Genomic DNA, 12,281 nt, shown 5'->3' with positions numbered 1-12,281 from the left:
GCAATGATCATGGTGATATGCAGGGTCTTAAGGCACAAGGGCCAAGTGGTGGTACTATGAAGTAGCAGATGGGATAAGTGACGAAAAGCAAGTTTCGTGTAGCTGTAATAGAAACCTTGAAAGCTGACGTGACGAGACTGGTAATTTTATGCTCAGCCTGCTCTGGTGGCTGCCAACTAAGGCTAGTATAGGACAAGAGTCATAGGCTGTGGTAAAAGAAGGGATGCTGCAGGGAGCAAATGTCTCAACAAGTCTTTGACAAGTCAAAAACATCAACATTACTTGCCTGACAAACCATTTTCATGGTACCCATTTTCTTTCGTGTAATAGCAGTAAGAATATCTAATCATGGAGTGGCTACACTAGAAAGGTTCAATCCGCCGAGCTGATGAAGTACATGCAACACATGCTGAAAACAGTGGTAGGCGACCGCTATAGTGGTTTGCGTTTGTAAACTGCAGTTTTCTGTGCACGTTTGCATGCCACATGCATGCACCATGGTTCGACGCGATACTAGTTGCCCCGAAAGCAGCACTGCTCCTCAGTATCGGCCCCTTTTAATTCATAATAAGCACAGATAAGCACGAATTGTGGTGTGCCTAAACAACAGCAGACTACATAAGGCAATCCAAACGACTCATTCAGGCAGTATCAAGGTGAAAAGAAAACTAGATTCTGTCACTACAATTCACAGCCTTTCCACCAGTGTCACGAAATAAAATCTGGCCGGTGGTCAGTCCCTTTAAGCCTTCATACCTCGAGATCCTCTCTAGTGTAAGGTAGAGTGCCGAGTAGAGACTTAAAGTGAGCGATTGCTAACCTGAGGCCCAAGCACCCTGAACAGTCTGTCGAGTGTGCGAGGCACAACTCCTGGTGCTGCAGGAGGGCCCTGCATTGTGTAAGTTTTGCCTCCATTAGTTGGGCCATATGCAAAGAGCAGCACATTGGCTCCGTTGATGAAGGCATCCACAGGATCCTGCACTGCCTCCTGAAACAGCTGCTCCTGGCTGCTGCCCTCTGGAAACACCTGGCCACATGGAGAGAATGAGAACTTAATGAGTGCCTGTGCAAGACTGCATGCAGGGTTCATAGCGACTTTTGAAGAAAAAAAAATCAAGGGTTTTTAAGGACTTCCAAGCTCCTAATGAAGAATACACGTGCACGCACGCACGCACGCACACGCACACACACACACACACACACACACACACACACACGCACACTTGCTCCAGCTTTCTTTCCCTCCAACTTTTCATCCATTTCTGCAAGCTCCAGAGTGTCTTGTCATTTTTCTTAAGCCGTTGCTTGCACAGGGGTGCAACAGCTGAAATAGGATTTGGAGCAATTTTTGGAGCAGCAAAATGTTGCTTTTGGAGCACAAGAATCCAAATTTGGAGCAGGTTACGAAAAAAAAACCTGAATTTTTTAGCCCGCAATCCCAAATTTGGAGCAGCATAATAAAGAAGGCTTACTTTTAGAAAAGAAAACAAAAATATGTAAAAACCATCCAACATCAGCTAATTCGTGCACAGTGCACATGAACATTACTATTTCAATAGAAGCAGTGTGTTTAGCCACCCCACAGTGCGAACAATGACTAAGTCCACATTAGCATTTTCAGGACCTGTCAAATAATTCGACAGGCACTATAAATGCTAATGTGGACCTGCGAACCTGGCAACCTGAAAATTTGGGAGATTCGTAAAGCAGTAGCAAGTGGGGGCAGCGAAAAAAGAAAACTGGCATACGCTTTTGTCTATTGTTTCTCAAGGCCGTAGAAACGCCATACACAGCAGCTCTAAATGATTGCCAATAATTTTTTAGATGTCAGCGGTCATACTAGTACTCGTAATTACATGGCGCGTGCACAAATGAGTAATTAAGGAACAAAATGTGCTGTGTCCCTCACAGCTATAGTACTAATAGCCCCTTCTAAATCTCAGTATGCTTTTCCACAGGAAACCAGTGTACTGCGGCAAAAGTGGCTTAAAAAGCGTTCTGCACGCAATAAAACAAGCATCAGGAAATTTGAGAACTACTGTCCTTTTCTATTGCGATAGCAACTATATGGACACTCTCGACGAGTTTTTGCCATCATCTCTCCTATAAAGTCCAAATTGATAACATATCCCTGTGCATAGTATGTTCTACCACGGGTAAAAGCGCGCAAGTGCGGGCGACGAACGCGGCTGAAGCAGATATAAAACGAGCCAGCCCATCTCCGTCGCTCTGAGGGCGCATGCGATAACACCACTCCGCTCGGGAAGCCTGCCATCGAAGCATAGAGGAAACGCTCCACCCGTCTTGAACGAGCATGAAAAGACGCGAGAGGGGGGCGGCGAGGGCGCTGTCGCTCGAGCAGCAACTTTGAACTTTGTTTCTAAGGGCGCGGTTGCGATCGCTGGCGGGCGCGCGCTATCTCGGCAGCCATCAGCGGGCGGCTCGTATATCCTCCTACGTGCTGCGCTCTCAATGCAAAGACGTGCACTGTGCAGAAAGAGCATCTTTCCCTGGAGCGGCCGTATTCTCTAGCACCAACATTTTGTAGAGTTATGCGAGATCGGATACAAAAGAGTTTGCTGCCAGCCTCACTTCGTATAACATTACAATTTGTTGCTATTGCGTTCATTGCTTCGTCCTTGCGGTGAAACGGACTTTCTTTTCTTTTGCGGGGAGGGGGGTTAGGGTCTGCACGTCTGTATTGGATGACGATGCCCACAGTGCAGATGACCAACGCGGCCTCCATTTCTCGCTCAAATTTGCGCAACTGAGAAAATTTTAAGCTGGTCGGGCATTTTGGCGCAGCGTGGCCCAATTTTAACATTTAACGGTTTTGGCGCAGCTTAAGGCAAAAATAAGGAATTGTATCAAATTGGCGCAATTGGCGCAGCTGTTGCATCCCTGCTTGTGGCTTTTGTCTACTCAGTATATAGTTGTCAGAGCAATTTATGTCAGAGTGAAAGCTCAATGTATGACAACTTCTAAAACGGCAATATTATCAACAGCAGTGCCCTACTTACCGAGAAATTAAGCTAAATGTAGCACATGATGAGTGCCACGAGTGGGACATTTTCGAAGTGATCCCGATGACGTATGAGAATATGCCTACAATAAATCACTAGTAATCAAACTAGCAGCAATAAAAAAATAACCTTCCGTGCATCAAAAGACGTAATAAAATGCTGTTTGTTCGTTTCCGTTTGATTCATGAAAAAAAGAACCTCTGTGGCGTTGCCATGGGGAACGACGCGCGTAGTTCAAAGGTTCCATTTTCGCCGAACTGCGCTTCGCCCGGCGCCCTGCTTCGCTCACGCGGTCGCGTCTCAGTAGTAGTTTCGGGATCGCGTACTTCCGCGCGTGTTTTGCGCGCTCGTGAAAGTCGCAGGTCCACCACAGCTTCATCTCCCAACACCGCACTGCTGGTTTCCTAGCTGCTTTCGGGCTCGGGAGAGTCGCTGCCGAGGCTGCTATCGTAGTACGCAACGACGCCGGCAATACGAGCCCTCAGCAGCATACCGCATTCATCGGGGCTCAAGTCGCTGAATTGGAGCCCAGCGTCACGAGCCAATGTCTCATTGTCAAGTTCTCCGTCCACATCCATTGTGGCGATTGCGGCAAGCTTCGATGGCTTCAATGGCCATTGTTGCTGCTGTGGGTCCTGCTACTTTCGCTCTGCTGCTACTAGTGTCGGCGGCCGCGCAGTAAAGGCGGGCAACGTTGGGCACGGCAGCAGTGACGTATGGAAGTCCGATTTCAGGCGGGTAATTTGAAGTGCGCTAACGCGATGCGGACCACTAAAACGTGATTTTATTTCAAAATAAGCATTTCCTTGGCATAAGGGTAGCACTACGAGGTTTCTGGACCGCTATTTCAACAATCAACGTCGACTTAATATTTTCCTTTAGTGTCCCTTTAATTCCAACCTCTTCTTTGTCTTGATATCATGTATGCCATCGACGCAGCTTTTCTTTAACACCATTGTCTGATCAGTAACTTTTCTTTTTATGACCCGTGCAAGTTAGATAGCGTTAGTGTGCAATTGAAACAGATCTATGCAACCCCTTTGTTATTCGAACGTTTTAGACGTCACCATCAAGATGAGGCATTGTTGGTTCCAGTACAGCAGCAGGTGTAGCCAGATGGAGGGCAGGGAGGAGGTATCAACCCCAGCTTTAGAACTTTTTTCAACTTAATTGAGTGTGTGTGTGTATGTGTGTGTGTGTGTGTGTATATATATGATATAATTCTTCCTAATATGACAAAAACACAGGAAAGAAACACAAACATAACACAGGCAGCACTTCTAACTTACTTTGTGTCTAGTAAACAGTTTTGACCTGTGCGGAATCAGGAAAAGGTCAACACTAAAGAAGATTCACAAAACACATGGGGTGCAACAGATGTGCATCTTCTCTTGAGTCTTCCTTTTCCGAGAGAACAGACTTTTGGGCTAGTTGGTTTGTTACATCTTTACATTCACGTCGTCTCCTCTTCCTTGGTCCCTGCATTTTTAGTGCTATGGCTTCATTGAATGTCTTTTCCCAACTTTGCGCAGTTCACAGTCGTTTACTAGAATGCACGAACTTTAGTGGCAATTATGCCATATAGCAGTAAAATATGTTAAGTATTAAAATTCTGTTAAAAAAAAATGACCGAAATGCAGAAGTGTGGTTTCTCAGTGGCACAGATTCCCCTAACAAGGTGGTTTCACAGTGCAGCAGTGAAACTATCTTTTAGGCTGGTTACACGCAGCAGAATATGTCAATGGCCAAGCGAATTCGACATCCGCAATATGAGATCGAAATTCAGATCGTCATATTCGGCATACAAGGACCACTACGAACCCTGGCAGGGAAATTTTAAGTGCTGTTTGAATGGTTTTTGAGAATACCCAATAGAACAATGAAACTGACGAGGTGTGGACTCGCGCTCAGTTTTAAATTTTATTTTGAAGAACAATAATTTTTATATAATCAAAATAAAGCAAATATGTATCAAAATAAAATTGCCACCAGGGCAAGACTCTTGTCCCGCCTTCAGATTTTTCTGGATTTACACCACCGCCTCTGACCAGAATAGTTTGAATTTGTGTCCAAGTTCCCAGACTTGAAAAATTGCAACTGGCGAACTGTATCACTCAAAATTAGCAACTTCATGAACATGTTACTTTATAATATACAAAATGATATTGTGCATTGTGCAGATACTGGCTGTGAAACCCACCTTTGTAAAGCTAAATCGCTTTTGATGTTTGTGTTCCAGAGTAGCTGTGGTGGACTCCACAGTTTTGTCATCAAGAGGCTGAAATGCCGGGTCTGTGAACGGCCGGCCCCCGACTCGAGGCCTGATGCGCAGGTAAACCTTCAGTGCCGAACCTGAAAACAAAAGTTTCCACTATATGCAAAAATTCAGAGTACACTGTGTTTGCCCTGACAACAATGTCTTTCCCGAAATAAATTATAAGCCTCTTTAATATGGATGTACATTCTGAACCAGTTCTCGCACAGTACTTCACAAGTTCATATTGTGCAAGTGCAGTGCGTTACCTGCATGCCTCGTGACACTATCGAAAATAGAGGAAGAAAGCCAGAAATGAGCCGAAATATTTCCTGTGGGCGATTAAAGGGGCACTGACACCAAAATTTTGCATCTAGTTTTTTCTGTTGCGATAAGTAGTTAACGACCCACTTATCACGGCTGGAAAGCTCGTTTGCTCGAGCGTGCAACCATTAATTATTTGGAGACTGTTTTATAGTGCCCAGTTGCAGTTTTGGTTTCAGAGAGCGCCGAGGGAGGCAGGACCCAGAGTGGTGGCTGTGTAAGCATAGCTGGCTACGTGAGCACACAAAACCGCATGCACATGAGCACCACATCGACAACTCTTTTCAACGAAGGCTTCCTGGTGCTGCTACAATGCTCTCTGAGGCGTTGTAAATATGCGTGACCCCCCCCCCAAGATGCACTGCCGAGGAGGCGGCGAGGACATCAGCCTTTGTACTCCCGTGCAAGTCTCCCCTTCTTTCCATTGAAAAGGTCAGCTAGGAGTCAGTGGGAGAGAGCGCCCGCAACAATCGTGGCAGCCAACACAAACTCGTGACGCAGGTGGCCGTTGGTTGTTTACTCGGACACCGAAGGCGCGTTTCGCGTGGAGTAGGGCGACGCGCTCTTTAAACGCGATTTTAAATATGTTCTAGGCATTATTATCCGTTGATATTTCGTAGATAATGCGTGTGTGTCCATATAAATCCATCACACGGGTTATCTCGCCTTCGAAATTTTGTCAGTGCTCCTTTAAGAGTGGTAAATCCATATGTAACAAAGGAGAGAGTATGGACCCTTGTTAAGTTGCATCTTACAAGTGGTAACAAAAGGCTTGCAGTGGATGCTATTTGGCCAAAAATGTGTCCCACGAGAAAGACTTACAAAGTAAAAGCAAGTTAGTGCACTAGAACAATTTAGCAATGTACCTGGACAATGATATAAGCATCAAGTGCTGCTCCCTCATTCTGGTTAAATGTACTGTTAAAAGCAAAATGGGCAATGTTGAACTCCACCAAACAAAAAATAAATAAAGAAAGAAAGAAAGAAAGAAAGAAAGAACGAAAGCAGCTTCTGTGGCTTCGAGCCAAAAGCACTGCCTGAATGTGCCTACATATAATCAAATTAAAGAGTGGAACAAAAGGTGGTCATTGCTGTTGTAGCGGCCATGAGATGGCATGCACCTCGACAGAAATGAGAACCAGTCCACCAGTGGCGAGAGGACGAGTAAAACAGGAGGGAAATAAACCCGACAGTTTGGGACTTGCGCTGCGAATTCAGCTGCCTCCCCGCGTGCACGCGTCCGAACACTGATTTGTCAGAATGAAGTCAGTGCTGCACCGCCTGAATTGAAATAAAGAATGTAGCCAAGTCGAAGAGACCACATTCAAGTGATGCTTGGTTCAATACAAAATAGGCAGTAGCCCAAAAATTGAAGACTGGCATGCGATGCATAGCAGACTAGTTAACTCTAACGAGTGCCAATCAACCTGATGCAACCATTTAGTAGGCATGCACAATAGACCTTTTAAAGGGACCCTGAAACGGTTTTTTGAAGTTTTGTCAGCGTTTAGGCAGGGGCATCCCCAAATCATTCGCACCAGAAATTAAGCGACGCACTGTCTACCAAGGCCGCTACGGAATTTATATCTATACCCTCCTCCTCACCACTGCCTTGCAACTTCAACTCACAGACACCCTGACATCGCCGGCAATCGCAGCGCTCTCATGAGCACACTCGACGGTTTGAGCTTCACCCAGTCATGGTCTCAGATATTGTGCGCCGACGGGTTGCGCGCAATCTCTGAGGCCCAACAAAGATTAAGTTCGTGGAGTGGTTGATATCTACTCCGACAGGTGCCACCACACTACCAGCAGATCTTATTTTATTCTCCTGTACAGCGACAATCTGCAAAAGCATGCGGACAAACAAAAATAATTCGAGAACGATCACCGATAAGCGTAAACTCGGGCAATGTGGTTGTGTCTTCAGGGGTGAAGTTACAGCCACAAAAACGTGGATCGTGGCGTTGAACGGATAGCGAGAGTGCGACGCTCATTGCAGCGATGAGCTGAAGGAATTCCGCTCGCCAGATGGCTCACGAACATTGCACGATGTCGCAGCTTTACAAGTCACCAATTGCTAGAAACTGCTAGATATGTGGCACACAACACGGCTAGGGAAATTAATTATGTCCAAGAAAAGAAACCTCGAGATAAACACTGTCGCTCAGCTCACGTCAACACGGAGTACGTTGTAACACAGACAGACGATGCTCGCTGCCCACAGGAGGTTCAGTGACGTGTGTACTGGACATATCCAATCAGATCAGCCGCCTGTGTGACGTCGCGCTTCCAATACGACGCGCACTGGAAGTGGGCGGTTTGAAAACGCGTTTGGCTGAGCCGCTGTGATCGGTGGCGATTTGCAGCTTCAAAGCCTTGTAATAAATTACACAGTTTATGCACAGAGCTTAAATCGGTCTGTAAATGATCCTTAGGACATGCTCTACCGGCTCAATGTGTTCGTACAAAATTGTCGAAACTGTTTCAGGGTCCCTTTAGGCAGTACTTGCTCCCATTGTGCCTTAACCACCAGAATTCTGGGCACTTTGGCATCCTGTTCCACTTTCACATTGCAGCCACAGAAAGAAAGTAACCCTGCCAAAGGCAGCAATTTTATACATCAGTTCAACGTCAAACGTCCTACACAAGTGTTCAAATACCGACATCACAAGCACAACTCTCTTTACACCAGATTGTAAATTTGTTTGGTTGCTTTTGTGCGCCTGGTAGGTTGCATTTACCTAACCCAAACAAAATCTATGGTTCTTGAGCTTAATTTCATTAAAGGGCAAAGGCATCAATATTCCACTTAAGCTGAATTAATAATAAATGGCTCAAAGCTTGCACTAAGCCACGCAACGCCCGATACACAGCAAAGCTCATCGGTCTCATGCTTATTTATTGTATCTAGGCAGAACTTGGCTGTAGAGAGGTTGAGCTTTGTTTGAACTTCGCTGTAGCGAAGTTGTAGAAAGTTTGGTCTCCAGCTTTGCCTTATCGTCCTCGGTTCTCCACTCGCAGGACTCTTCTTTGAAAGGGACCGAGATGCTCCGATGATGGTGGCGCCGGCGCCACCGGTAGAGGCACGGGCTTGCTCCGCTTCTCTGTAGGCTGGATCTTGCTGCAGGGAACACACATGAGCAGCATGTGCCACACGTTTGTGCTTCCTGTATTCGGGATCTTGTTGCCACTGCAGCCTCTTCTGTTCCGTTGGTGTTATACTCCGGAGCTTCTCGGCGCTGCCGCTGACGTTCGTGCATAGCGGCAAGCATCGTTTCTCGGAATGCGGCTTCTTCCTCGGGAGTGAGATTTATCTTCGGGCGACCCGTGGCTGCGTATGGTTAGGCGGGAGTTGCTTCGCAGCCATTTGTTGGGCTTCCATTTTTAGTGGACCAGTGGCGAGTAGTGGGATTTAACTAATTTTTGTGCACATACCTGTTTATGATGACAGTATTGTGATACGAGATACAAGGAATGATTTTCTAAACAGCTTCGCTGTTAATAAATGGATATTACGCTAAGGTAAAGTAAGCTTGACAAAGCTGCAGGGTCAGGTGATCATGTAATTTTCTTAGCCTTATAACAGTGCCCAAATCTCAACATGTGCACCTGGTATTTAGCAGCTACGACATAGGTCCCAGCGCATCACTTTTAGTGTGCCACGGACAGATGCATGTGGCAACCAATCTAGGAGGTCACTTAAAGAAGGTGTGTACAACTTGAGTTGTGCAAGCTGAGTGGTAATTTAAACATTTCTTTCTTTCAGCAATATGCCTACATTTGCAAGCCCTTTGCGATATGCCCACATGTTCTTGAAAATCTTGTGCAGAGGCTGTTCTGTCATCTGCACCATTTGAATCTATAATGCAACGTGGAGGGGAAGATGTAGACATAGAAAACTAAATACATCTTTAAAAACCCAGCACAATGACGAGGCTTCATAACCTCGATCCAGGTGAGATATAGGCTAGAACACTTTCCTTGGGGTCAAGCATGGTTTATGCATAGAAAGCGAAGTTCTAAAGACCTAAAGTGCATTAGCCAATGTTGCACAACAGATTTTCAATTGAACATAACTATAGTCAGGTACAACTCAAGAAAGCAGGACAGCCCCTCCCCCACCAATGACCATGGCAAAGCAGCAGATTGCCTCCACAATTAAAGAAAATGTCCGGGCCCCAGCCCCCCCCAGCCCCGAAATATTTTTTTGCCATGGCACACAGAGCACAAAATGACACTTTACCTAATCTGCCTGCCCAGCCCGCACTTCAGATCAAGGTGGTTCCGTTGAACCCCAACTCCCCCCCGAAAAAAAAAGTTTCTGGCTACGCCCCTGACTGACACTAATTGTTATGCTTTGAACGAGGTAAGCAGACCAAGGCGCACCGAAGCTCGTACAACTGAACTTTCGGAAGCAAAAATGAAGACTCACTTGCAGCGAGGTTGTCATCCAACTGCTTACAAATCGTCTCCACTGGTGGCAGATCCGTGCTCGCGGCAGACTGCGCAGACTCTGCCGAATCCTTGTATTGTCTCGCATGTCTTTCCATGTCGTGCGAGCGTGTACAAGCTGCAAGGTAGAATTTCAAGTACGTCAGCATGAAGTTTTCACGGTACCGGCCAGCATCACAGTCCTTGCCTATGCATATCGTAAGAGGCAACATATTTACGAGGAAGCTTCTTTGCCCATCCGCATAGCTTTGCGGGCATGGAACACGAGGGTGCACTAGCTAGCAAACGCGAAGCCAGAATGCTAACAAGAACAACCAACCAACCAACCAACCAACCAACCAAACAAACAAATGAAAATACAAAATATTCGGCAGATCCCATGCGTTGTGGTAATCTGTTTCATGCGAAGCAGTCAGCGAGTACTTCTATGTCGTATTTTATGGCTTTGAGCCAAGCGTTACAAAGTGGATCGACGTGTTTTTGTAAGTGTATACTGTGTGCACATCGCGGGCTTACCAGGCACGTCGACAACACTGGCGTTTAAAGGGTAACATGGTGTGACGCAGCGTCAACCCTCACGTTTAATACATACGTCAGTATCATCGAAACTAAGTGCACTTCATGGTGCAATCATGTCAATATCACACGTAGCTTTCGTTAATGTATTCCACCGGGGTCGAGCAATGCTTCAATATAGCTTGCTGAATCAGAGGAATACAAATGTAATGTTTATTAGACTGTTTTAAAAGCGGAGCCAACACTGGAACCACAGACGTTAATCTGTTATGACGCCTGTATCGTATCTATGCAGTGTTTATTGCTTTCTTGTAAAATTAGATATCCAGAACCACAACCACAACTGACGTCGCACCGACATTACGCCTGCATAGGGTGTTTTTCCAAAGCACTTTCTAGACCGGACTTGGCTCTGTGGTAGAATACGTGACTGCCACGCAGAACGCTTGGGTTCGATTCCTACTGGGATCCTAATTTTTATTGTTTCCATTCGTCGGTTAAACGCTGCCGATGTCTGTTTTTCTTAACGCTCTCGCATTTAAATTACCAATGTCTGTCTCGCCGTTCCTGGGTAGAAATAAACTGTCAGTCACCTGTGGCGCATACCCGTACGTCGCAGCCCGTGGTAAACGGGTATGTGCCCCCCGTGTCTGGAGCAAAGGGTTTGACGACGTACGCGACAGGATTTTCCTGTTATTCATGTCAAGACCCGATAGTGATATTCGTCAAATGCTCTTACCTTGCCATGCCAATTTCGGTCTACGCCAAGTTAAGGAGACGGTCATGAGAGCACCCGGACGAGATAGAAACGCTCAAAGTGCCAAAGGTTCGCTAAGAAATGTTTCGCATTTAAAAAAAATAGAACTTATGACGAGAGAGGCGTCTCTAAAACGCGCCCAACTTCGTGCGCTAAAACGGCCGGAAAGGACTGCTGAACGAAAACATCGTTTCTCGCTAAAACCAAAGTAAGCGGTTCCAACGACACACGGTTTTCATGAAAACCACAGGTTACGGGAACAGTCAATGTAACATGGGGCGGTTCTACAAGCACCAAAACGGTTGCGCCGGCACATTCAGCCGCTTACCTCAAAACGTGGTAGCAGTGGCTTCAGTATCGCAAGCAGTCAATCGTCTCCTAAGCATAAGCGCCGCTACAAACTGTGCGCTGTTGACCTAGGAATCGGTTTCGGTAAATACGTTGGTTTTAAATATCGTCGCAGTACGCCATGTGACCGACTGCAGTGAGTTTGATTGGTCACTTTTTCTCCCTTCGTGATTGGCTCGAACGGCTAGGCTACACTCTATAAACGTTGGCTACACTAGCGACATTGTGATGATCATAAGCGAAACTGACTCAACAAAAACGTGGCCTCCGCGACGTGCCGCTACCAACGTCAATCGCGAAGGCCACAACAAAATTTTAGCACTCATGTAAAGTGTAAGCTAGTGGCTAGTTATAAGCTTACAAATTAAGAAAATAGTACATGGTTACCCAATCAACACTTGTTCTAACACCTGCTTCTTCAGATCTCTTAGACTTTACACCCAAATCTCAAAGGCTATGTTTTGTGTGCCGTTGAGAGGAAACCAACGTTCGTAGATGGCGGCGCGCAGGCCGCAGAAAGTAGCGGCAAGCTCGCCAAGCAGCCGCTACGGTAGCTACGGGGCTACGGGTAGCCGTTGACGTGACGGACGACTGACCTGCAGAC

The 12,281-nt window shown here is 46.2% G+C and overlaps 1 protein-coding gene across 1 annotated transcript in view; it reads right to left on the bottom strand.

The window, feature by feature from the left end:
- The window catches only part of LOC119393207 (kinesin-like protein subito), a 55,179-nt gene extending 43,500 nt beyond the window's left edge, over nucleotides 1–11,679 (bottom strand). The window contains exons 1-4 of the mRNA XM_049415859.1: nucleotides 11,658–11,679; nucleotides 10,037–10,174; nucleotides 5,224–5,375; nucleotides 821–1,027 (exon numbers count right to left, since the gene is read on the bottom strand). Coding sequence (XP_049271816.1) covers nucleotides 821–1,027; nucleotides 5,224–5,375; nucleotides 10,037–10,154 — 477 coding nt within the window. The 5' untranslated portion in view covers nucleotides 10,155–10,174; nucleotides 11,658–11,679. The remainder of the gene's footprint in view (nucleotides 1–820; nucleotides 1,028–5,223; nucleotides 5,376–10,036; nucleotides 10,175–11,657) is intronic.
- Nucleotides 11,680–12,281: the final 602 nt, after the last annotated feature.

This window comes from Rhipicephalus sanguineus, chromosome 5, assembly GCF_013339695.2.
Source record: "Rhipicephalus sanguineus isolate Rsan-2018 chromosome 5, BIME_Rsan_1.4, whole genome shotgun sequence".
In the NCBI taxonomy this organism is placed as follows: domain Eukaryota; kingdom Metazoa; phylum Arthropoda; class Arachnida; order Ixodida; family Ixodidae; genus Rhipicephalus; species Rhipicephalus sanguineus.
This window is presented reverse-complemented; position numbering and strand designations above follow the sequence as displayed.